General features: G+C 47.3%; 2 protein-coding genes across 6 annotated transcripts in view; one reads left to right on the top strand and one right to left on the bottom strand.

The window, feature by feature from the left end:
- Positions 1–24783, top strand: part of LOC108162618 (dynein-1-beta heavy chain, flagellar inner arm I1 complex) — a 128480-nt gene that overhangs the window by 40714 nt on the left and 62983 nt on the right. The window lies entirely within an intron of this gene.
- LOC108162619 overlaps positions 494–24783 on the bottom strand; it is a 70158-nt gene continuing 45868 nt past the window's right edge. For 2 of the 4 annotated variants that reach the window (XM_017297440.2, XM_017297442.2), the window contains exons 2-6: positions 22595–22636; positions 10310–10442; positions 10028–10239; positions 2719–2996; positions 494–2631 (exon numbers count right to left, since the gene is read on the bottom strand). In XM_017297440.2, coding sequence (XP_017152929.1) covers positions 2517–2631; positions 2719–2996; positions 10028–10239; positions 10310–10442; positions 22595–22636 — 780 coding nt within the window. In that variant the 3' untranslated portion in view covers positions 494–2516. The remainder of the gene's footprint in view (positions 2632–2718; positions 2997–10027; positions 10240–10309; positions 10443–22594; positions 22637–24783) is intronic. The other 2 variants (XM_017297441.2, XM_017297443.2) reach the window with 1 other exon arrangement.

The raw sequence follows: 24783 nt of genomic DNA, 5'->3' as shown, positions 1-24783 counted from the left end.
AATGCTAAAAGCACCTGGAAGCCATACCACGGCCGGGTACTCAGCATCATTTGTCACTTAAACATCCTCAAAAGGTTCTAATGGATCCACAGGACAACTGAGTTATCCAGAGACATGATAGCCAACAAGATACACAGATGTTCCATGGCATTAGAGAATCATTCATGGCATGAAGATGCTCCGAATCCACCGCGATGTACTGATGCCTTGGGTCCACGAAGCAATGCCTTACTGCCCTGCAATGCACTGCCTTCGGCGATTGCATAAATTCAGGTTTCGCTTCGACTCATTAGCCGCAGTTTGCACTTTCCCCCACTCACTTTCCCCGGGCATGGAACTCATTGGGCCAACAGCTCCTTTAGCGCCGGTCTGCTAATGAAGGCCCCCCAGCCCCAGCAGCAGCCCCAACTAAAACCCACACCCCGATCGCCCCTGCCATCGGGGAAACCATTAATTATCCATTGTTTTTTGTTCACTGTCGTATTTATTTGGATTTTTGCATAGTAGTAATATTTTTCGTTTTATTAGTAATGGTTTTTGTGTTTTTGTTTTTTGCTCAACGTTTGGGTTCGCTTCTAGTTGTTTTTATACATTAAAATTTATGCTAAAAGTTGTAAATAAAATCATTTTGAAATGTTCTTGTTGCCTTGTAATAATTATTCGTATATATTTGCTTGGTATTTCTGTGGCGGCATCTATGGATGGTGTACAGATAGATAGATGGCACAGATTTATGGAAATATTTATGTGACATTTAGCATTGCATTGAGATTTAGTGTTGTGTTTGTGAGTGTGTGTGTGTTTTATGAATATACAGATAAATTTGAGCAAATATATGGACCGCAAAGTATGGCAAATAAACGATAAAAGTAGATTAAATAATATAGAATGGAGAGTGGAGTAGCATTACGGAACATTAAACGGCTTATTGTGTCGCGGGCTAAATGCTAAATAAATTTCATAATCATAATAATTGAATTTCCCCAAAATGCATTCGCATAAAAAATACATTGTTCGGAAATGATTAATTGAGCTCCTCGCTCCTCGCTCCCTGCTCTCCCGCAGGCAAAATGTCATTAATATGCAAATGATATCCACTGAGGTCTAGTACTATATTTATTGCCAAAGTTGTTGCATTTCGGGTGCCGCTTAAATTTAGGTTTTCGTCTAAAATATATATATACAGTGCTGGAACTATATCGATAAGAATTAAACTAAAGAGTTGTGCGGGAATAGAAGCTACAGTGTGTGAAAATTGCGCTCGAGGATGTTCCTCAAAGCTGAAAGCCATTCCACAGATGCGAATCCCTACACGTGCGGTGTGAATGGCAAAACGGACTCGGTTTCTGGGTGAATGGCAGCCTTCAGCTTCCAGGAGTTTCTTTGTAATGTACTGGATGCAGAGTATTTGCTTAATTTAGTTTAGTTGAGCTATCAAAAGATTCAGATTCAGATTCGGATTCGGGGAATAAGCAAGAGTTCACATTCATACGAGGACGAGTATCGAATCGAGTACGGTTTATACATTAATCCTTCACTAGACTCGCGGATATATTTTTTAATTATTATTTTCTATAAGATTTATGCTTCTGTGTGTGTGTGTGTGTGTGTGTGTATGTATGTGTAAATGCCTTTTGTTTTTGTTTTCTTGAATGTTTGAATGCTTGAATGTTGGGCAAAAAGAAAACAAAATTAAAATTTGACTAGAAATTAAATATGAAAATTTAATTTTGTTTGCGATTGTGTGCGTGTGTGTGTGTGGTGTGTATGTTTATGCGTTTTTCTTTGTGTTACAACTTATCTAATAACTAATAACATGAATAATATATACTACATGTGTGTGTGTGTGTGTGTGTGTGTGTTTTCGTTCGTTAATAGGTAATTAATATATATATTTAATTTGTAATTTTAATGATTTGTGTTCGTTTGCTTGTCGTTTATTATAATTAAATAACATAACATTAGTTAATTAAAACTAAAAACGCAGTCAATTTATATATTTGGAATTTATCATTTTCGTTCTCTTAAAACCCTCGCATAACTCTCTCTCTCTCTCTCTCTCTCTCTTGCTCTCTAGAGCACAATACGAGTACGTATCTGCATAATTGATGTAATTGAAACATTTATGAACAATTCTATTTTTCTTAGTGGATTCAAACATGCCCGAAAAAGTCTTGTTTCATGTTTGGCTGAAGATACTTTTTCGTTCTTTACAGATATTTTAGTTGGGGGAGACTTTCGGGGCAAACAATTGTGGCTGTAAAAGATCTAGTACACAATCAGCAGATATATATGTATGTATCTATATATAGGTATGTCCGGGGTATCTATCTAGATAGATTCGTATGGGATTCGTATAGGATATGCAACTAAATTCACTTTATTCTGTTTGAATGGAAATATTGGGTGTTGTGTTGGATCCTGCGGCCGAGGCCTTTCCATCCCTGGCTCTTCGACTCTTGCCTTGAATAATACTTTTCCAGGTTTTCTTGAGGGGGGCACGCTCCTGGCGCCCCTTACGACATGGCATTGTAGACGGGCTGCTCGTGCTGCTTGGGGCAGCGTCCGTGCTTGTCCATGTAGTGCCCGTACTCGCAGGTCGGGGGCTTGCAGCCGCCGTGCTTTATGCATCTGAAAGAGCCAAAAGAAAGTCCGGGTAGAGTCGGAGGGCAGTTGGAGAGAGAGAGAGGGAGAAGGGCCCCCTGGGGCATGACTCACTTGCGATCGTCCACGGCGAAGTGCTCGTTGCCCCGCTTCAGCCAGTCGCAGTCGTAGTTGCCGGAGCTGCAGTCGCAGCGGCACTGGCCGTTGTCCTGCAGGATCACCTCGAAGCTGCGCGGACAGGTGCAGCTCAGGATGGTGGCCCGCACAATGGAGGTGCTGGCCAGGGCGACGGCGTCCTCCTTGAAGTTGGATCTCTCAATGCAGTGGCACTCGGTGTGGTTCACGAAGGTCCTCTTCTCGATAATGGGTCGGTGCTGTTTGTTGCTTTTCACCTGTGAATCGGCCGGAAAATGGGGTGTTAAGTCCGCAATCAGTATCTGCAGCCGTATCGTATAAATTGTCGAGGCATTAATTATGTCAGCAAACTATTTGCATATTGAGCCCCCAAATGCAAAAAGGCCACCCCCACTGAACCCCATTTATGTATCTGTGTGTGCATCGGAGCTGACAGTTCCTTAAGCCGACTGCTCATCAAACTTGTTGTCATTGTTGCCACATGGCTCGTTGTCGCTCTGTAGCTATAGCTCTTGTAATTCTTAAATGAGTTGTCAGTCGTCAATGGCAGGGGCTTAGTCGGATACCGAGAAGCCGTTTTGTGGGGGGAGATTCAAATATTGAAATTAACCCAAGCTTGTGCCACACATTCCACGTGTGCATGCTAATCTTTTGTATCCCCACAGAAGCCCTTGGAGCGCAACGAAATCCCACAGATTTGCCTGCAAACTTTTCGAATTAGAAGCCACCCTGCTCCGGCCTGGCCATGGGGAATCCCCTTTCGCTTGGGCGGACGCCTCTGTCCAGCAGCCATTAGCAGACCACAAAACTTCTACAGCTGCCGAGATGCTGGGGATTGGATTGCATTGGCACTGAGTTCTCTGGGTCTCGAGTCTCGGGACTGGGGACCCATGTCTCTCTGCCACTGCCACTGCCACTGTCCCTCCTCCTCGCTCGAACTTATGTGTGTGTTGCATGACAAGTGCAAAATGATTAAATGCGTATGAATTGCATAAATTAAGTTGAATTCGTTTAATTAAAATAACAAGTTGGTTATTAATCAAGGCCCAGGCACTCATCCAGCTGGGAAGGAGTCGTAGGAGGAGGAGGAGGAGCAGCAGGAGCAGGAGCAGGAGCAGGAGCAGCTGGAGCAAAGACAAACATTAAAGACGACCAGGCAGAAAAATGCGGCTGAAATGCGGGAAAGTGCTGTGAAGCATTTGAGTTTTGATTGGACGCATCGAAGCGGAACAACTAGCATACAAAAAACCCAATAAGGTGACAAAGCAAAGGAGGACGAAGGACGGGGGCCAAGAAACCACGATTTCCCACCAAGATTCCCTGAATGTATTTATGAGAGTGCTGCAAATTGAGTTTTCGGGTAGTTTGCTCCTTGCGGTTCGGTCGTGCTGTGTGCCGTGTGGTTTTTTGGCCAATGCTTATGCAAATGCTCTCTCGAATGCAAGGAATTGAAAAAGTTTTCCAGCAGAAAGCTCCCCCGCCCCTCTGTGGGCTGCGGCAAAAAGAATGCCATCGTGAAAGCCTGTTGAAGGAACTGCTCGGAGAAGCCTTGGACTGCAACTGAAACTGTGGCCCTTTTTCTTCACTAAGAGCAGCAGTAATTGCCGGAAACGGAAGTGCAAAAGTGCTGCTGTTGTTACTTTAACCCCTACGCTTAACCCAGCACCGCCGCACCTCCGCACCTCCACACCGCCCCCTTTTTGACCACATTTGAGCAGAAAAACTGCACTCAAGGGCTCCTCCTGCTCCTGCTGTGCAAATATGCAAAACTATGCCTATAGCATGATATATAACCATATTGTTTAGAGGTGGAGGTGCAGAGGGCGGGTTTATTTCCAAGATGGCTTCTCTAATTGAGGTTAGGTTTTTATGCATGCAAATGCCAGGCATTCTTTCTCCCCTTCCCCCTGTTCTCTGTCCCCCAGGGAGTGTGCGTGTGTCCCTGAGTGTCCGTAGAGGCATGTGTCCGTTTACAGCTATGTGACTTGAGCAATTAGTCAGTTATTGCTCGGTTTGCTCCTAGAAGGACGGCTAGGGGAGGTCCTGGCAGCTAGCTGAAGTGCGATTAAGTCGGCAGAATGTGTATGAAATGTTATTCCTAAATTTGCATGCACTTCTCCAAGAGGCGTTCCATTCCCCTCGTGTTGTGTTGACCCCAAACAATGGTCTGTGCTAAGACCCAAATTAAGCCGAGCACTGGACGGAGAGTGCATAGAATATAGCCGTAGAGATTCCCCTGGAGGATTGAGACTTCCTTTCTTGCCAAATGGAATATTCAATTAGTTATTTTCTGGGGAATGGATTCGATGCACCTTCATTTGGCTTGGATTAAAGGAAACCCTGCCTGGAAAGGGTCTTCCCCGCGCCTGAAAACTTAAAATGAAATGGCTTAACTTATGGTATCACATGTCCTTAATTATCCCTCCCCCACGAAACTTTCCGCACTCTTGTTATTCCACTTAAACGAAGCCCGAAACTTCCTTCTGCCCCTAAAAGCGCCATCTACTGAATTATTCAGACTGCACTGGAAATGTGGAGCCCGTCCCCCTTCCCACCTGCACGGAATTGATGAATTTTGTTCGGGAACTTTGAACTTTGGCCAATGAATCGTTGAACTTCTGCAGTAAACACACAAACAGCCAAGCCAATGCCTTCTTCGGATCATTCCAAATACTGGATAAGCCCAAAGAATGCAAAACGGCAACTGTCATCAGGATTTCTGGCGAGGTTTGAGCAGCAGCAGCAGAGGCAGAGGCAGAGGCACAGAGACCATTGCTCATCCATTTCAAAACGGGACCATCAGTGGAGCATTAGAGAAGCTTTCGCCATAACTGCTTGGGGTCCTGCAGGTGCTGCTTTTCCTGCTGCTGCCTTACGTGCTCGCAATTTGCATTTGCCCCGACTCTGCGTCTACACTGGGCGAAAATATGTGTGCAAAGCTTAGTAGAGGTATTCCTCGGATTATCTGCCGCCCAACACACCGAGGGGCGCTGCCGCACGACGCGTATAGCCAGCACGAATGCAGAAATCAGCTTCCCGTAGCTTACTTCCCTGCCTCGTGCCCACACACTCTCCCTCTCTCCCAGAGTGGCTTATTAGTCCAACTCCCTTTTGTCGCAGTGCAATACTCCTGCACCTGTCTCTGTCTCTCTCTCTCCCCTGCGCCGCCACGGGATACACGTGTGCTCTGCTGTTGTCTCTGCTGCTCTCTCCGCTTGGCCTGGGGATTTATGCTTGGGAAAATTGCATTACGCAGCTCGGACCGGCGGCGGATGTGTCACGAGCGAGAGCCACCCACGAAGCCCATTCCCCATTCCCCGACCCCCTTTGCACGGCTCTCCCCCCGCCTCCCGCAGCTCATGAATGCTCATCTGGAGCTGATTATGCATGGGCCTGGAGCTAGCCACATTTTGTGGCAAATTAATTAAATCGCCTGCGTTCCGGGGGAGGACATGGACAGTGGGACATGGCCATAACCATTTGCCTGTCAGCCAATTGACTTTTACTTTGGTCTTGGCCCCAGCTTTGACTTTGGTCTAAACAAGCAAAACTTTGTTTGTTGGCTTTGCGTTTGGCTTCGGCTTTGGCTTTGGCTTTGGGTGAGTGTGGGTGGGCGTTGGCTTTCACGTTTAGAGGCTTTTGATTTCAGCTTTGCTCTTCTAGCCACAACTTCTCCTGGCTGTGGCTGTGGCCTGCTCTGGCCTGCTCTGCCCTGCTCGCCTCTGTCCGCTATCCGCTGTCCTGCCGCCTTTCGGCCTGGGTGAAAGTTGAGTGCATTGAACCCCGGAGAACCGGGAGGACCATGCGAGCAACTCATAAATCTCTCAACGCTTGCAACATGTGGCCTGGGCGGGGAGATGTGTGGGCGTGGAGTGCATTGCCCCGTGCTGAACGTTCCACAATGCAGAATATTCCCCCCTTTTGCTTCCTTTTTTGTCTCGAAAAGGAGCGAAAATTTGCCCAACATAAATTATGTTTTGTTTAAATGTTTAACCTTTTTTCAATGCTCTCTCGTGAGGGTATGGGGACTCTGACGAGGTGTTTGGTATTCAGAGAAGAACACCATCAATACAGTATGTGGCAGGGAGATACATATCTGCATGGCAGATACCTTTATATATTCCTATAAAGATAGAAAGAACGATCCTTCGAAAGGTCAGATCAAGTTCATCCGGATCTGACATCAAAAGGGTATCTATTGGTAGTTCATGGCTCGTTCTACTCTTGTTGGTGGCATTCTCTCCGTCTGGTTATCTCTCCTCGCCTCAGGGCCCTCCTCCACCTCGATCCCTGGCTGCTGCCCTGTGGTGCCTCCTGGTGCCCACTGGTGCTCGGGTCTCAAGCTGTTTGCCTGCCACTTGACACCTCTCAATGACAAACCGCTGAGATGGGCCCCCGCTCCTACTCCCACTCCCCCCCGAAGCTCTTGCTGTCTCTTCTCCAAGACTTTTCAGCTGCTTCTTCCAGCCCTCTTCTGCTTCTTCCTGCACTGCTTATTCTTGCTAAACTGCTTCGCCCCCTCTTGCTGTCTCTTCCTGAACGGCTTCTTTAGCTCCTTCTGGTTTTTGTTGCACATTTTCTGTGTGTGTGGAAGCTTTGGAATGCCAACAGCTTTGAAAGGCAGCCACAGCTTCCTGAACCTCCTGGCCAGACATACTTTTTGTCTGCTTTATGGCTTGCTTTGTAAGGATAAGAGAAGGGAAATACACTACCACTGAGGGCGGGTTCTATTCAAATGGTGATAGAGCCTGGCATAAGAGAGAACTATTTTGCTAACAATTACGATTTATTACCACTAAAAAACAGCAGATTTTGTCGCTTAATGGAATATAAAGATAGCTGGTTCAGGCAACTCCCGAACTCGTACTGCTCCCAGTTCGATGATTCACTGTAGGTACTGTAGGGTCCATCGATTGATTACCCATTGTGTTCCTTCGGGGATAACTGTCTTGGAATACTCTTTCCTCCCTCAAGCCTCCCATTTATCTTGTGCTCTGTCATCTATCAAGGTTTTTGCTTCCCTGACGAAAATGTTAAATTGCCGTACAATAATTTGTGTGGTTTCTGCTCGGAACTTTTATTGGATAATTAAGCGGGGGAGCTTCTCTGCCTACCATCCTAACCACGTTCATATGTGGGGAGGCTTGTCTTGTTCTTAAGGTTTTTGCGGCTGCCCTCCCCCCAGCTCCCCCTCCCCCGACTTCCATCCCAATGTGTGTGCGCATAAATCTTGAAAGTGGAAACTTTTTGCGGCAAGCGCAGCATAAATATTTGAAAATTAAAAGCCATCCGAAGAGTTCAGAGAGTTACGAGCTCCTTGGATGTGTCTGCCCGCCTCGGAGTGACTCGGAGGGAGCGAAAAAACGTTGCAGCTGCAAAAACGGCGCCGGAGAAGCGAAATTTATGAAAGTTCTGCAAAAAGAAAAGGGCTTTTCATAATGGAAAACTAAGCAAATGCAGGCAAAGCAGCAACGGGATTTGCCCTGAGAAATAATGAAGAATAAAAGGAAAAGGGCATATGTTTGCCTTCCAAAAGAAGGTCACAGGACATGTCGCGGCGCCGAGGGATCTGAGGGAATGGCGTTTTTTATGGCTCACGTTACTGTTGCCTGGCAAATTGGTATTTTCTTTCTGAGAGGAACTTGGCAAAGGAGTTGCTTTAGAGTGGAAATTTAAAGTTGTTCAAGTCCACGGCTTTTATCGAGCTTCAGCTCAGTATTTCCCTCTCTTGGGCCTTCTTTTTCCGTATAATTTGATCTCCGATTGATACACTTTGAATCCACACCTCGGACTCCATTTCAACCGTCGTTTCCCCGCGATGTTGTCGGATATAATTATCATCAATCCATCAAATCACCAACAATCCAATCTGCATCATATTAAAGTGATAAAATGATACAAAATGAACTTCCTCCCTCTTTGCTTAATTACATTCTCAATTTCCACATATTCTCGTACACTCGTATTGAAAGCTCGTTATACAACAAAAAGCAGCAAGAACAATGTCAGCCAACAGCCACAGCGACTGCCACAGCGACAGCCACTGCCATAGCCGAAGAGCAACAACAATAATCATATCATGGAGCATAAATCACCAAACAAATTGAATTATCATTGCGTCATTAAAAAGTCATTTCAGTCAAAAGCCCACAGAGAAAAAGAAGTACGTTTATACCCACGGAAAAAAAGGTAAAACGAAAATAAAGGTGAAGCGATATAATTATGTTGCAATATGGCGCCCTCAAGCATGACCTACGCCCACGAGCAACATTGAGAGGAACAAGAGCAACGACAACGACAACGACAACGACAACGACAATTACGGTGGAAGGTGGGAGATCGAGAGATCGAGAGATGGGGAGGTGGAGAGAGCAGTAGCGGCGGGTCATTAGAGGTGGAAATGGCAAAAAAGAATCGATGTGTTATACGATAAATGATATAGAATTCGATATACACTCGTAAATGTACATCTGCATGATGCTTCGGTCTCTGAATATGGTGTTATTTAAGAGAAATAGGTATAGCATAACATCAACTGAACAGTTCCAATCCTCAAACCGATTTTTAGATCGAATCAAATGGTATATCATTTTCGATTTATTCCTACAAATTGTAGAGGTCTCTCATGATATTCAGTGCGTAACCAAGTATGTTATAGCGCACTTATCGCATTGGAAATCGGATAAATTATCGATATTTCCACCATCTCTAGTTCCCTCCTTTCAGAAGTCAACGGCTATCGAAAGCGCGCGCGTTCTCACTCAAAGCCCCAACACAGGGAATGCGTTTGCTCCGATTCGTACTCGCAGCAGAATGAAAATTAGTTTAATTGTATTTCGGTTTTTGGAGCTGCACCCAAGCGCGACATTTGAACGAAAGTTTCTACCGCCAGACCCAAGGGCGTGGCCCATTAAAGGGGGATTAATAGAAAACTGATGTAATAATAATAGTGCTCGTAAATGCCACATGAAGCGAAAGATTTGAATGGAGGAGCTTAAAAGTGATGTGTGTACGAGTATGTTTGATGCGGCGGCTGGTGATGAAAGGGGACACTTTTAAAAGACAGTTTTTTGGTACAAAAGTGGGCTACCAGAGGGAGGAAGGATGATTTATTGGGGATGGTGGGGAATCGGCTTAAGACTGAGCAGCTTCTGCTGTACGACCAGTGAAGCTTCAATCCCCACAGAATAAACTCAAAGAGAGCTATCCCTCTCTAATAGAGAGTAGAGAGTCTCCATATACATACATATATCTTAGTCCTATTTTGTTTGTTTTATTTTGTACTCACAAAGAAATGCAACTCAACGTTGTGGGTGCTCTTGGCGGCACAGATCTGGGTGCGGCTGGGGCAGCAGCCGCTGTCCTCGCTGCAGCGGTGCAGGACGGTGCAGTGGGGCGTGTAGATCTTCGAGGGGTCCTGCTGGACGCGCTGGCAGCGCGGCTGGGGCACGCGGCAGGTGGCGTCCGCCATCACCTGGTGCATGTGGGCCTGGGCCAGGGCTGCAATGAGAATTCCCGGTCAAGGATTACTCTCTGGGCCTCCCTCTCCCCCTGGGGCGTGTGGACTCACCTCTCTCCCGCTTCTGCTTCAGGGCTTGTTGTCGTCGGGCCTTGAGCGCTGCCTCGGGCGTGCCCAGTTGCTCCTCCTTTCTCTGCGTCAGCTTTCCCGTTATGTAGTTTGGCGAGTAAATGTTTTCCACATCCTGCAAAATGGTGGGGCAACAAATGTTTAGTATACGTTTGCTCATGCCAATTGATTGTAAGGCACGACGGTAGGGGGGGCATGTGGGGGGTATGGCACATGGGTTGTTCATGTTGTTCGTCTCCCCTGGGCGTTTTCTAGCCCCCCAGCACATCATTCACATTACGCATACGCCGCGCCGCACCGCCTGGGCCGCTCCATAAAAGTTGGCTCACATTAATAATGCCACCGTTTGTGCCGTGCGATGACAATTTGTCACAATTTTTATTGTCCACACAAGGAGGCAGGGGGCAGGAGGCAGGGAATAGGTGGAATAGGTGGGCACAGATTGAGGGAACATGCCAGCTGAACATTAACCAGCAGTTGGACCCACAGAAGTTCATAAACTAGGAATTCATGTGCACGCAGACGGCACCGAGAGGAACAGCAACAGGGAAAGGCCCCCCTCCCCCCCACCCACCACTAACAGGCGAACAATGGTGGCACGCTTGACAGTGAAACTGGAATACCCTTACTTCTGTGCGATGGAGTGTGGATTGAGTACTTCCGACTAGCTGAGAGATCTATAAATGTCGATAGTGTTATGCTAAGATGATTCATTAAGCACTCCATGAAGGGAACTCCAATGAATCTCTTACTTGAGATAATGATCCTTCCATTGATCGGTTATGGGCTTTAAACAGAACCATATCTCTCATCTGCCAACTCCACAAACGAATCGAGATGCCTTGACCTCTTGAGTGCATAACAATGGCAACACGAAACAAATTGGCATTCAAGGCAATAAATACGACCGAGAGAACAATAGAGAAGGAATTGTTGGACATGGACATGAACATCGACGTGGGACTGGAGCCGGAGCTGGAGCTGGAGCTGGGACTTCAGGGTCCAGAGACGACCGGTCAACCACGAACCACCAGAAGCAGCGGCCACCAGCAGCAGCAGCCACCAACAACATCGAGACGAAGTAAAAATGTTGACCAATGCGCACAATTGGCAATTTGTGAAGTTAAGCGAAATTAATGAGCCGGCAGTGGCCATAGCTCCTCCATATAGTGGCCTACCTATATACATATAGATATATGTACTAAACAGTGCGGAATGGAACGGAACGGAACACAAAAAACCGTAAATTCCGTAAATGTGGGTGGGCCAATGGCTAAATAAAAGGCCCAAAAAGAGCAGCGACGCACAGGCCGTGGAAGTCTGTTCATTAGTCACACATTCGGGAGAGGAATGGGGAAGGAGAGGAGGTGGGGATGGTCGCTGGTCGGAGGGGCTCTGCGGTACAAGGTGCTCAAGAGCAATTGGCATAAATCTTCGTCTTGGGCTGTGGTATTGCTCTTGAGCTGCGGCTCAATGCTCGGACGCTCATTCTTATTCTCATTTTGGCTTAGCATTTCTGGTCCATTTGGCCGGGCCGAAAACAATGGCTCTTTGATGTTGGTCAATGATTTTTAGCGGTTTAACCTTGAGGCTTATGAATGGGCTCTCCATTGTTGCATGGCCATCTTCCATCTCTCCCTCAGCCTCTTCCCCTCCCTCTGCCTTTGCGGCTTACGGGGGAATGCGGAGCCTTGAAGTGTGAAGCCTGACAAGAATGTGGCGTTAATGCTTGAGTCTTGAGTATACGGCATTTTGGTCTTTGGTTTATGGCCAGGTAGATGCCCATTTGTCCATTGGTTGGCCCCACATTAAACGTTAACGCAATTTGATGCGATAGAAGAGATTACCTTTGTTTAATGTGCAGATACTTGAGGAAATTGGATCCTAACTTGAAATGGAGATGGCAATGGTTGAAAGATTGTTACTCCTGGAGATATTTTGGATCAGGGACTGGGGATCTCCTTCTGAATTTATAAATCCCCTTTCGAGCGGATCCATTGGCTTGTGATATATTTTGTGCTCTCCGTCGCTCCATTTAAATGGAAATCCCTAATGAGTTATGTCCTGGCAGAGAGCAAATTCCAGTGGCAGGAATGGGAGCTGCTGCAGGAGAAGCTATCTTCAATCAGTCGGCAGAATGCAGGGCCCAGGACACGGGACATCCTTCCAAGCCGAGTCCGACTCTCGAGTTTTTATCTCATTTCACAAATTGCATTTTCTAAAATCATTTCTCCTGACCCGTATACTTCCTTTTCCCCCCGTTGCCACCCCACTTCCTGCGTCTACGTCCACGTCTGCGTCTGCGTCTCTTCAAAGCTGCCAAGTCTCGCAATTAAATTTGTGTGTTTTTTTTTGCTTGCCTCAACTGCTGTTGATGACACTTCAGTCGGTGACGTTCGTCGAGAATTTATCACCTTTAGTGTGCCACCGCCATCGCGAGAGCCCTCTCTTCCCCTACCTCCCCCCTCTCTATTCTCCCTTTGAGGCGTTTGCTGCTGCTGCTGTTGCTGCTGCCACGCCTCGTTTGTCAGCTTCATTCAATTTTGAAAACTGCAATGCCAGTAAAAGTGGGCTGGCTCCGAGAGGAAGCTGATGCCAGACAAGCTGCCTTTACTTTCATCAAACTTGTGGCATTTGACGCCGCTCCTCGCTCCTCGCTCCTCGCTCCTCACCACTCCCCTCCGCTCCCCTCCCCTCCCGATCCGCTCTTCTGGCTGCTTATTAAAAACTCAACCGCCTGGGCTTCTCCTGCCCCCCGGCGTCTCCTGCTAGACACTTGGCTGTCGAGTTGAGTGCTGAAATATTGCTGCCTCACTGGCAGGCGGTGGCTCCCCCGACTCCCCGGCTCCCGTTCTGCTCTGTCTGCTCTGTCTGGTGGCCACCGCCATCAGAATGGGGAGCCAGACAGCGATGGTGGAGCCAGGGATATCATATCAAAGTTGAATGCTTGTATTTATTAGCTGCATGCTAAATTGACTCTACGAGGAACGAAATCTCTCTCTTTTTCTCGGGGGAGCTGAAAAATGCTGCAAATTTCCGCTGCATACTTTTCGGGGGACATGCAAATATTGCACATACGCCACGTGTGACGCCAGGAATGCTTTGGCATGGAAGAAAACACGGGAAATAGATAAAAGCCGTTCTCCAACTGAAACCCAAAGAAAGTTTTCCATTCGAAAGTTTGTTTTGTTGGGAGGAAAAGTGAAAAATAAATTCTATCCCCAACAATGCCATGGAAAATGTGGGTTCGCTTGGGTAATTGTTGTTTACTTATCATCTGTGCGTCTCTCCCCCTCTCCGCCCCTCTCCCCCCCTCTCTCTTTCACTTTCATTGTTACCTGCTTTGGCCTGATGCGTTTTGTTGCCTATAAATTGTATCTGTTGAACTTTATAATGGCAATGAAGTTGATGTTTTTACGAAGCAATTTGCTCCAACTTCTAGCTGTCTCTTTCTCTGTCTCTACTCTCTACTCGCTCTCTCTCTATCTCTTTCGCTTTTTACTGCATTTCTTCTTGTTCCTCAACTTTTCTGCTACTGTTTTCCCTGCACAACTTTTTCTTCGGAGGCCGAGCGCATAAATTTTTATTATGAATGCACATAGTTTTCCTCGTTTGAGTTGCAGTCAGTGGCAGTGGCAGTGGCACTCTCCCCCTCCCTCTCCCTCTCTCTTTGTGTGTGTGGTGCGGTGGTGCGGTGTTTGTGGCGCGAATCTGTGGCTCGGTTGGTGGTGGAGCTCGGTGTGGTTACTGTGTACTTGGCAGCTATTTTGAAACATGTTTTGCGGCAATTCTTTCAGCCCGCTTTACGGACTACTTTCCGCCCATAAATATCGCCTAAATGAAAAGTTGTGGCAGCAGCTACAACAGCGATTTGTGGCCGCCCGAGTGTGGCATGTTATTAAATTGATGCTTAAATACTCGTGCATCCTACGAGAGCGGAACTCTTGGAATTCTGCAAGGATATCCACATGTAAATTGGAGTTATACATATATGTGTATCTGTGCGTGCCTTTCCCTGCCTCTTCCCGCCCTCGGAGTCACTTATAATTTAATTAAAACATTCCCCACACTTTCCGGGTCACGCGAATACACGTGTAATTTGCTTTTCACTGAATAAATATGGTATATACATATCGTATGGTATGCCATGTATCTTTTCCGTTATTTATATGTTGCTGCGTCAGCATTTACGCAAATTTCCCAGGTGCCTTATTTTTCATTTGCCATCAGCAGCAGCAACGGCAGCAGAGGCAACAAAAGCAAAGAGAAAGCACCGAAAAAGCGCAACTTAAAGTCCTTAAAGTCCATCAAATGAATAATAAATGTTAAACCGAATGAACGATGGGCGCTTTTACAGTTCTCCCAGCGCCAAGATCTTTGCGGGGCCTTAACTCGGTTTCGCGCATCAGCCACGAGGGAATGTCCACACACGCTTCATTCTTCTTCGGCTGTGTCCGCCATTAAGCAGGTTAATGCTCGCCCCACCCCTCCCCCCCCTCTACTCGTGTATATGTATGCATGTGTGGGGCGGTTTACAGGTATCCAGGCCCTGGTTATGCATCGCTCTGCTTGTCATCTGCAGTGGCAGTGGAATATAACAACAGCCGGGAGGAGGGGCGGATGGACGGAGGGGCAGGGCTCTTTTGTTAAACGTCAGGCTGCATTACAATGCAACTACAGCCCCTACATTGGCCCCGTGTCCCCCTCCCTGCTCCCTGCTCCCTGCTCCCCCATTGTTCAAATTAAGTTTGGCGCACCTTGCTGGCTCGGCTCTGGGTTGTAACTGACCCTGCGGCGTAGTGGACGGCCGGACACGGACCGGACTGCGTGCTGACCTCACCTAACAATGGTCTCGCCCGAGCCCATAGTTTAATGCGCCTTTGAAGCGGCAGGGGCAGCGGTACGAGGGAGGGGCAGCGGCAGGTCCCCTATGTGCCACAATAGTCTGAGGGAATTGAGAGGCCTGTCTATTTGTGAACTTTCACTCGGGCATCTGTCCGACAGTCCAGCAGTCCAGCAGTCTATCTGTCTATCCATCTGTCTCCGAGGAATGTTTGCTTTGGAAGGGCACAAAGGGCAGAGGGCAACGTGGGCGGGAGACCTCCTGGCCTCCTACCAGCTGTCGGATGTGGATGTGAATTATAGATGTGTCGGATATGGATTCAATTTAGGATTTCAACAGCTGGCATACACGTGTTCTAATTGATTACCTGGAATCGATTCGGAATACATTTTAGGATGAAACAAGCCTTGACGTCTTTCATTGCCCTTTAGGTGTGATTTGTTGTACATAAAATGGATATTTCGATCCTCCCTAGTCCCCAAATGCGAGTTCTCTAGGACGGAAAACACTCTATCATCTTTCACCCGTAATTGTATCTTTGAGAAACTAAGGAACTAAAACCCTACAAAAACCATGGCCAGAAATGGCAGCCTGCTTAGCCAGACAGAGAAGAGAACTGCTGAAACTCTCATTAATTAGCCCTGGCTTCTTGGGAGCTGCTGGTAGTTGTTGCTGGCAAAGAAACCTCAAACAATGACAACATTAATGACTAAGCAGGCCTGGCCGCAAAGGCGCTGTGTCACAGTGCCGTGGCCACCTCCGGAACCACAACTATTTTGCAATGCAAAGCGGCGCAAAAAACCGCAGCGGGCGCCAAAAGTTTACTTTGCATAGATAAAACCACAGAAATACTTGCCAACTTTGCTATGTCTATCCCCATCCCTTGTGCTCCCCGATGCCATGCCACAGCGTAGCGAATCCTATCTTCCTCCCTGTGCTAAGTGTGCACCAACCTGGACATGTCCAGGGTCCAGAGTCCTGCCGGGGGCAGAAGCTTCTCACATGCCTGCCACAGAGCACAGCCAAAGCACAGAGCGAGCGGCAGCCAAAAAGTGTCAAATTTATGAACGGCTTGCAAAACAAATTTAAAACTGCATCGCCAGGGCATGGCAGGTCAGACCAGGGCCAAGGGGCAAGGGCTATGCACGGGCTGGGAAAAGTTTAAAGTCCTGCCTGCTTTTAGGCGAAAAACACAGACCGCAAAAAGTTGCCCTTACAAAAGTACAGTACGCCAAAAAAAAACTAAAAGAAGGGTGTGCCCAAAAACCAAAATGAATTTTCAGTGTTGCCAACTTTTTGTGGGACTGTTGCGGAAGAAGAGAGAGGGGGGAAAGGCGGGAGAAGGAGAGTGCAATAGTGCAAGAGTTACGCATATTATTTGCTCAGCGCTCGCAAGTGGCACGAAGGACTGTTCGTCGGGCGCTAAACTAAACGCTTGCCATAAATTCATTTAGTAAGGCAACACTGGCCATAAATTCCCAGCTATCGATTGGACCGGAAATCCAACGCAGATTTCCTGGAGGAGCAGCGAGCGGCAAGGGGAGGATGTCCGAGTCCGGGCAACGGCAAAAAACCAGCAAAATACACGCTACAAATGCCAAGGGCGATAAAATAGTTTATGCCCTTCGATTGCACTGAAGAGTAACGAAGGATACATTAGCTAGGACAAAGGGGATGCTGAAGGGAAGTGGAAGGCGATCGAGGGAGTGGAGTATCCAAGGACTGGCCTCTCCAACCGATCGAAAGATGGTTTCACTGCAATCCAAGGGAGATCCGAGTGCAAAATCCGTCCAGAGGGAGATCTCTAGAGCTATTATAGTATATCTTTTACTCCTCCATGGCGAAGAATCTTTTATCACCTTCTATGTGGTACTTTTTTGTGGCAACAAAACTTTCTGTTGCAGTAATTTTGTTCCATAAATCAGATTTATGTTTTGGCTGCCAATTGGGCGGGGCCGAAAGGGTTGGCTTCGATTTGGCCAGAAACATGGCAACAATTTGGGGAGCAGAAAAAAGAGAAACAACACAAACAGCGAGCATGGCGGAAACGGAAATCAGAGCGCCATTTCGATAGGGAGGGGGAGAGAGAGGGATGGGCGGGAGAGAGGAAAGAAGAGGAACTCGTTTACAGGTCCCACTCCTCGTTATGAATGTGGCAGCAATTAAAGGCCAACAACTGGCGCGACAAAGATTCATGCGACAGTTAGGATCCAGCGGACTCTCATTATGACCTTTTTTGGGTTGCTGCGAAAAAAACTTAATATTAATGACTTGCTGCGAAATTAATTTCTTCACTTGACTTTCACTTGGTCGCGTCTGAATCGGCAATGCAGACGACGGAAGAGATCCCCTTTCCAGTGCCAGTCCCACTCCATCCCCCATGTACTCCCATGTACCGTGTACCGTGTACCCGTCCTTGCCGCCCATCCAAGTGGGTCAACATTGATTTCCGTCTGTTGATGGCCAAAGACGACGCAGCTCATAAATATTCCAAGCGGCACGCGCTCCTCTCGCCAAACAACCGCACTCGCAGCAATCTGCCCCGTCAGCCCCAGTCCCTGGCTCAAAAAGTGGCAAGACGAGGCGACAAAGTTGCTCCGGGAAGCGGGAAGCGGGAAGCGGGAAGCGGCCAGCAGTCCGTGGCACAACTGGAGCTTGTGGCATTGATTGAAAATAAATAAATTCGTTCAGTTCGGTGGGGCTGGTCAAGACCAGGGATGCTCAAGAGACGGGACTGTACAATATTTCTGGGGAGACTCCCCCATGGGGGGGAATTTGCAGAGATATCCTTTAAGAATTGAAGAGCTGTGTTGATAAATGTGTAAGAGAGGGAATGGGCTTCCTTCCAACTATTTTAAGATTATTCCAACAGTGATATTTGAAAGTTATGGAAGATTTGTCTCCCTTTGTCGCTGTCGCATATTAGCCCTTCTCAATTCTTCAACGTTAAGGCCTCAAAAGTCTCCCTCTTCTCTCCCTAGAACTCTGTCAATCAATTACATTTTCAGAACCATTTTTAAGTGCATAAATTCCAGGCAAAGATTCATCTTTCGTTCGGAGTAATTCCTGGGAAATGGTGTCCTCACATGCGAATCTCTCGCCGAGTCCCAGTCCTGAGTGCCCCTCGTGCCGTACATCCTCCTGCGGTGGCCTCAGCGTTTCTTCGGAAACGCATATTTCTTCATTTCATCTTTTCGAACATTTCTTTGCCTTCGTCTTGCCTTTGCACACACATTATTTTCGGATGCTTTCCGCGGGTTCTTCCCGGGAATAAATGCGTGTGCGAGTACCCGGCGAAAGTGTTTCGCATGCATATTTAATGCCAGTTTATGGAAGTTCCACCTCCTCTGCGGGCACATCCTTCAGCCGGCTCGGCTCCCTGCTCCCTGCTCCTCTGGGATGCTGCAATTTATTGATTTCATTCGGGCCTTATTCAATTTTTCATTTTCTTAAACATTCCCTTTCATAATTCGCCGAGAGGGCCTTATCGCTCCGTGACAGGTCGTGGCAGAGACAGAGCTTAAGTTGCCTTGAATAAATGATGACGACGAGGTTGCCAAATGCCTGTCGAAGGGCTTAAGATCCACGAGCGAAACGGCCGGGGCCCAAAATTAACATTATCGCTGCTCTTGGTGCAAAGTTTCTTGAGAATTTTGTGCAGGCTTTTATTTTGTATTTTACCAAAGCACAGGAGACGATGAGCACGGTGGAGGGGTGGGGGTGGGGGTAGGGGTAGGGGTAGGGGGGCATGCTCAAGTCAACATCAATTGCCTTTGATTCTGATTTAAGGTTCATTGGCTTGGTTCTCAGCTGAATCCCCCGATGCCCTGCCCTGGAGCCCCCATTCCTTTCATCTCTTGTATCTTTTGGGCTCCTCTGAGTATCTTTTTGGTTGATTTTTCTGGGAACTTTAGTTCTTTTCGCTTGAGTGATTTCATTAGCCACAAAAAACTTTCAATTGATTGCTGATACACAAATATTTTTCGACAGCTTCCGATAATCCGGTGGCTAATTGCTCTCCCTCCCTCCCCCTCACCGACCCACTCGAAGCAGTGTCAACGGCTGCCCCAAGCTGCTGGAGATTTCTCCGCTCCTCCATGCTGCCGCCCGCTGTTATCATTCCTGAGTTTCGTTGAAGTGGGGCTTGGCCTGGGGATGTGCTGGGAGGGGGGCGGTTTATCGTACATTAAGCCCGAAGAACAAGTGCCGTGTCTGTTGGTCCCAGCTCTCAGGGGGAGCCCTGCAGAGCGCCTGCACTTTGAACTTTGTCTGAGGTTTGTTGCCGGCTGCTACCCTTTTTTCCCCCCACCTCCCCGCCTTTTTCTTCGTTCGGAGATGTTTGCTCTAAGTAATTGAATGGCTCCGTCCCAGGCTTCGGCTTCGGCTTCATCTTCGGAGTCTTACAATTATCTGTACTGTAAATGCAGTTCCCCCTAGCCCTAGCCCTGCCCCTGCCCCTGCCTCTACTCTTCTATCTGTTGCCCGTTGCCACCCTTTGGTTATTGTAGTTGCCGCCTTTCCCTTCTCTAATGGAGGCTAATGAACTGTGGCCACGAGGGGGAGCAGGAGCAGGTAGAACCTGTGCGTGTACACAAATCTAATTAGTAAAGATGATGACGATACAAGCAATCTGTGCAACTGTGGCCTGGCTCCTCCGGAGATCCTTTGTGAAGGTGCAGCGGGGCTGGAGGTAAGCGGAGAGGGCACGCCAGAAGAAGGGGAATCTCAGGAAGCCTGGGGGAAATACCTACTTTATGAATTATATCACATTTCTATGCTGCCAGGTGTTTGGAAACGGTCATTCCTTGCAATCCATCCACTTTGGTGCATATCTTCCGACTGCATTCATCACTGATGCAACACCATTTCCAATATCATTCCCTGCTCTGATTAAACATTAAACCAATAGAAAAGACTCCCATTAGCACTTCAATTGTGTTCCTTTTGACTTTTTCAACCATAAAACTTGTGTGTTTCTTGAGCAAACAGAAGTCTGTTTGTGCCACAAATTCAGTAGAAAGTGAAGCAAAGATAGGAAATAGCAGGCCAATGGGAGCCCTCAAATGTTTGCCATATTTATAAGCAACATTCGTTGCTGCATTCGACAGCTGCTCACTTGGGCCCCTCCAGCACTGCTCCAAATAGGAGTAAAAAAGTAATTAAAATTCCATGTGGCAGCAATAAAATCTGGCCACATATCCACACATCCACATAACCAGATATCCACATTCATATATATTTAATAATTAATCTTTGTTGCACAAATGTTTGCATTAAATTAAAATCGCAAACGACAGCGGGAAAATGTTTTATATAAATCTATAAATCCGCTCCACAGGACACAGTACACTCGTACGTACACTCGTACTCGTGAATACATACGTATGTATGTATGTATATCCCTCCTTCAGACTGAACAAATGAATGCCTTTATGGGGTTTTTGCGGGTCACAAATTGAATTTGCCAATTGTCCATTTGATTGTTTGGATTGCAGTCCGCCCCCCAAAAGGCGGACAACTAAATATTTGTTTAAAATATTCTCGTTTATATTTAATATATTTCCATGCCGTAGAGAAGAGGGTGCCATGAATATTCCGATGGACATATATCGGATTAGGGGAACAGATTCAAAGATTAGACTGAAATATTTCCAGGATATGATCGGTCGAAGAACTCTAAGGGATATTTCTCCTAACGGATTCCAACGACTCAAACCCACAAAAAGGGTATCTGAAGACTCGAATCCTTTCGTTCCGTGCATTTATTGTCGTGCATGAATATGCAGATGCAGGGATCCAGTGAAATCTGATTGTTGTTAGGGGTGGGGGTCGGGTTTGAATTCCGGTTCCGGCATTTGACAGTTTAGGGTTTTTCGGGCAAATAAATTGGCAGTTGAGCAAACAAAATGCCAATCCCTGTTTTCCAAAAGCGCGCATTTAAGGCGGGTGTTGTTTTGCTCGGTCCGGGGTCATTCCCTTCTTGAAAACGTGGCCACAACCACATAAACATTGACCCACATTTCAATTTATTTTATTCGGTGCTGTCGCTAGCGCTGTCGCTGTCGCTGTACCAACTGCTGGCAGGGCTCTTCCGTGATTTGTGCGACAAAAACACAAATGAAAGGCATAAATTTCCGCAGAAACATGCTAGGCTAGGGGTTTGTTTGTCTCTCGCCCGCACCGCTTTACCGTCAACCCCAAACCCCTAACCCCAACCCCAACCACCATTCCAACCCAATTGTAGGTCAGAGAGTAAGTAATGCAAGTAGTGTGTTGCCCACGACATTTCCAGTCAAATCAGCGTCAAGTTCTGGCCAACGTTTCAATTAAACTAAGTTCATTGCGAATCATTTCGCCCAGAAGAGAAGAGAACAGAGCAGACCAGAACAGACCCGACCAGACTGTTGACAGACAAGAGCCAGACAAGTCACGTTTTCACTCTGAGCCACTGACACAAGCGCCAAGAGCTATATCGAGTACGAGTATGGTAATGAATCGCTCGCGAATACCCTTATATGGCAGTGGGTTCGCTGGAATCGGAGTGGAAGCAGAGCGGAAACGGAATGAAGTCTATTGAACTTGAAATACTACTAGTAATTAGGGAATGGAGAGGGAGAGGGAAAGGGATCTAGTCTAGACTCGTAGCTTTACAGATCTTCCTGCTAGTGTATTTCCATCTTCGGCTTTCGATTCCCGGGCTCCCTTCTGCCTATTTTTGCATGGCAATCGACAGTCGCCGCCGGTTTTTAATTGAATATTCAAGGCACAGCCGCAGCGCTTTTCGTATTGATAGACAGGTCTCCGTCTCCAGTGGGTGCGGTGACAACGAGGGGCGGGGGTGCCGAGCAGAAGCAGCAGCAGAACAAATAGTCTTCCCCCTGTTCCCTAGTCTCGAAGATAAGGCGAGAGGCAGATCCGTTCTCTATTCATAAAGTAAATATTTGCAAAACGACAGCAGATGCAGCTGAGGTTCTCCGCTGGAGGGGGGGGGGGGGGAGGGGAGATCTTGTTGTTCGTTGACCAACAAATTGGTCACGATCGTTAAGCAGACGCCTATTGTAGTGTACGAGTACGAGTACGACTGTGTGTGTGTGTGTGTGTGTGTGTATGGGATCGTTCGCAGGTCATCTACCCGTGTGGCGCACCAACGACAGATGCATTTCTGATGATGACGACGATGACGATGATGGGGGCGTATATGGCAAAGTTCAATGCAACGGAAGTGCCGGCAATTGTCAGGAGTGGTTCGGTACAGTTTTGGTGTGGTTTCAGTACACTTCACTTGGCACACGGACCACACACTCAAGCACTCATATACTGAGGCACTCGTAGACTCATAGAAGACGTGGCTGTGGTGCAGGGGCAGGGGCAGGGGCAGGGAGTAGCAACATGTGGGTGGGTTTTATGCTGTTTTGAGTACTTACATGGCCATCGTTGCCGTCTTCTAATGTCTTTGCAGCACTTACCTGCAACGAGAGAGAGAGGGCGGAGGAGAGGAGACAAAATTATTGCAGTTGTACCAAAAAGTTGCTCGTGGGTTGCTCCAAACAAAGTTGCAATTGTCTTGAGTTCTCTTCTGTTCTGCCGAGTTCTGCCGAGTTCTGTGTCTGTGGCACTCACTAATGTGCGCAGCCATTTCGGGGCTGGCCAAAGTTTTACTCTTTTTGTTTCAGCAGAGTATAAAAACAGTTGCTGGCAGTGCTGGGGAGTGAAGTGCTTAGTGCCAGTGCAAACAGTGTTGCCCAAACGATGGTCGGGCTGCCCCAGAACAGTCGGGGAGTGGTTACGGACGTACTTCAAAGTTCTACTACTCTCTGGTGCTTCTACTGGCTGAAAGCTGGAGTGTGTTGCGGAATATACTCGCACTCAGGAAACTCTGCTCAATGGGGAGACTCAAGGAATCCGGATTGTGTGCGGGGGAGGCATCATTAGAAGCTGTTTTCATTTTGCATGTGAATTAGCCACAAATTTAATGATCAATGTAATAGACTGGGACTGGGATGGATGGTTCTACCGGACCGGGTATAGAGATGTGTTTCCGCCTCCTGTGGAATGAAGGTCGATAAGGTGCGTTAAGATAGAATACAAGTGGAGCACCATTAAGATGGATTTGTGGGGACTTTTCCCATATCTTTCTTCTACATGGCAATCCCCTGACAATCCATTTTGTCCTTGACACGAGGTGGAATGGAATTATCTGCAATCTCATAGAATTTATTCCCATTACAACCTTGTACAATTCACCGAGATAATCTTTTGGCAAGGAAAACTGTAAGCTCCTCTACCTGGGCTGCCATTTGCACTAAAAGTTTTCCCCTTCGTACGATGGGGGTTTTTTCTGTGCTGTGCAAATCTTCTCCTCCCCCTGCTCCTCCCTCTGCTCCCCCTCTATAATCATAATCAGCTCATATGCAAACATAAGCTCTCGCTGGCTCCCGCGTGGGTGTGTCTGTCTTCCTGCAACTGCCACCTGCCTTCCGCCCGGCTCTTCTTTGCACACGTCTGTTGTTGCAACAAGCTGCAACTTGTTGAGTCATTTCGGTGTTTAGTATTCAAGTGTCGGCCCCCAATGGCTAACGAGCCATCAATCATCGGTCGAACTACCAAAACTTTTGAGACCTGTCCAATCGCCGGCAACATGTTGCCCACTGGCAGCCACAATGTTGCCTCAACATGGATGATATACGAGACGAGCGTTTTTCGGGCTCTAAACTTGTGATTAAATATGACGTGGACGACGACTCGCTTTGGGGCTGTTGACAAGTGAAATTGCATTCCACTCGCCACAAAACCCAAACTTAATTGCCCGGGCTAATGTAATGTATAATATTACAGCGGATAAAGCCTTCCCATGCCTCCCATCGAACAATGTTTTCCCGATGGTTTTTCTTGCTGGAAACTTTCACGCAAACAATGCCGGAGACAGGCCAACAAATTGCTGCAGTCAGGCTCTCCTCAATTTTGCCGTGGGTGGTCGTCGGGCCCAGGCCGTGCCTTAATTTAATTATTGCACAAAAAACAGGCCCAAGAAAAGCGAGGAAAACCCAAGCCAAAGCCAAAGATTGCATTTGCACAATTGAAATACGAAGTTTTCAATCAACAAAAAGTCAATTAATGCGCTATAAAACGCCACCAACACATGTCGCTCCACATAGTTCCCTCCCCCCGGGCCCCCATTCCCCCGCATCTCCCGCTAAATGATTTTTTAATTGCTCCGTCAGACGGGGAGCAGCTGGCGTTTGCCGACTGGCGTTTGCCGACTGCCGACTGGCGGTAAAATCTTAGACAATTGGCTAACTGGAAAATGCACAAAAATGGTCGAGTCGGCTAATTGCATTGCAGATTTTGTCGCTTGGAAATTCATTTACTGGACTTTCAGCAGTTTTCATCGGGTTTTCCATTGATTTTCGACTGAGTGGAAAATGCACTAAGACTCCACAGATTGGAACATGTCATGTCTCTATCTCGTACGATTTGTATGCATATTTATTGCACGAAGAGTTCCTTCTGAAAAGCTCTGCTATTTCTGGGTTTTCCGCGGGGCCTATCAAGTGACTGTCGTTTATTTTCGTTGACACACAGCCAATTCTATTTCCATCGCCTTGGACAAGGG

The sequence above is a fragment of the Drosophila miranda genome, chromosome 4 (genome assembly GCF_003369915.1).
Source record: "Drosophila miranda strain MSH22 chromosome 4, D.miranda_PacBio2.1, whole genome shotgun sequence".
Taxonomy (NCBI): domain Eukaryota; kingdom Metazoa; phylum Arthropoda; class Insecta; order Diptera; family Drosophilidae; genus Drosophila; species Drosophila miranda.
This window is presented reverse-complemented; position numbering and strand designations above follow the sequence as displayed.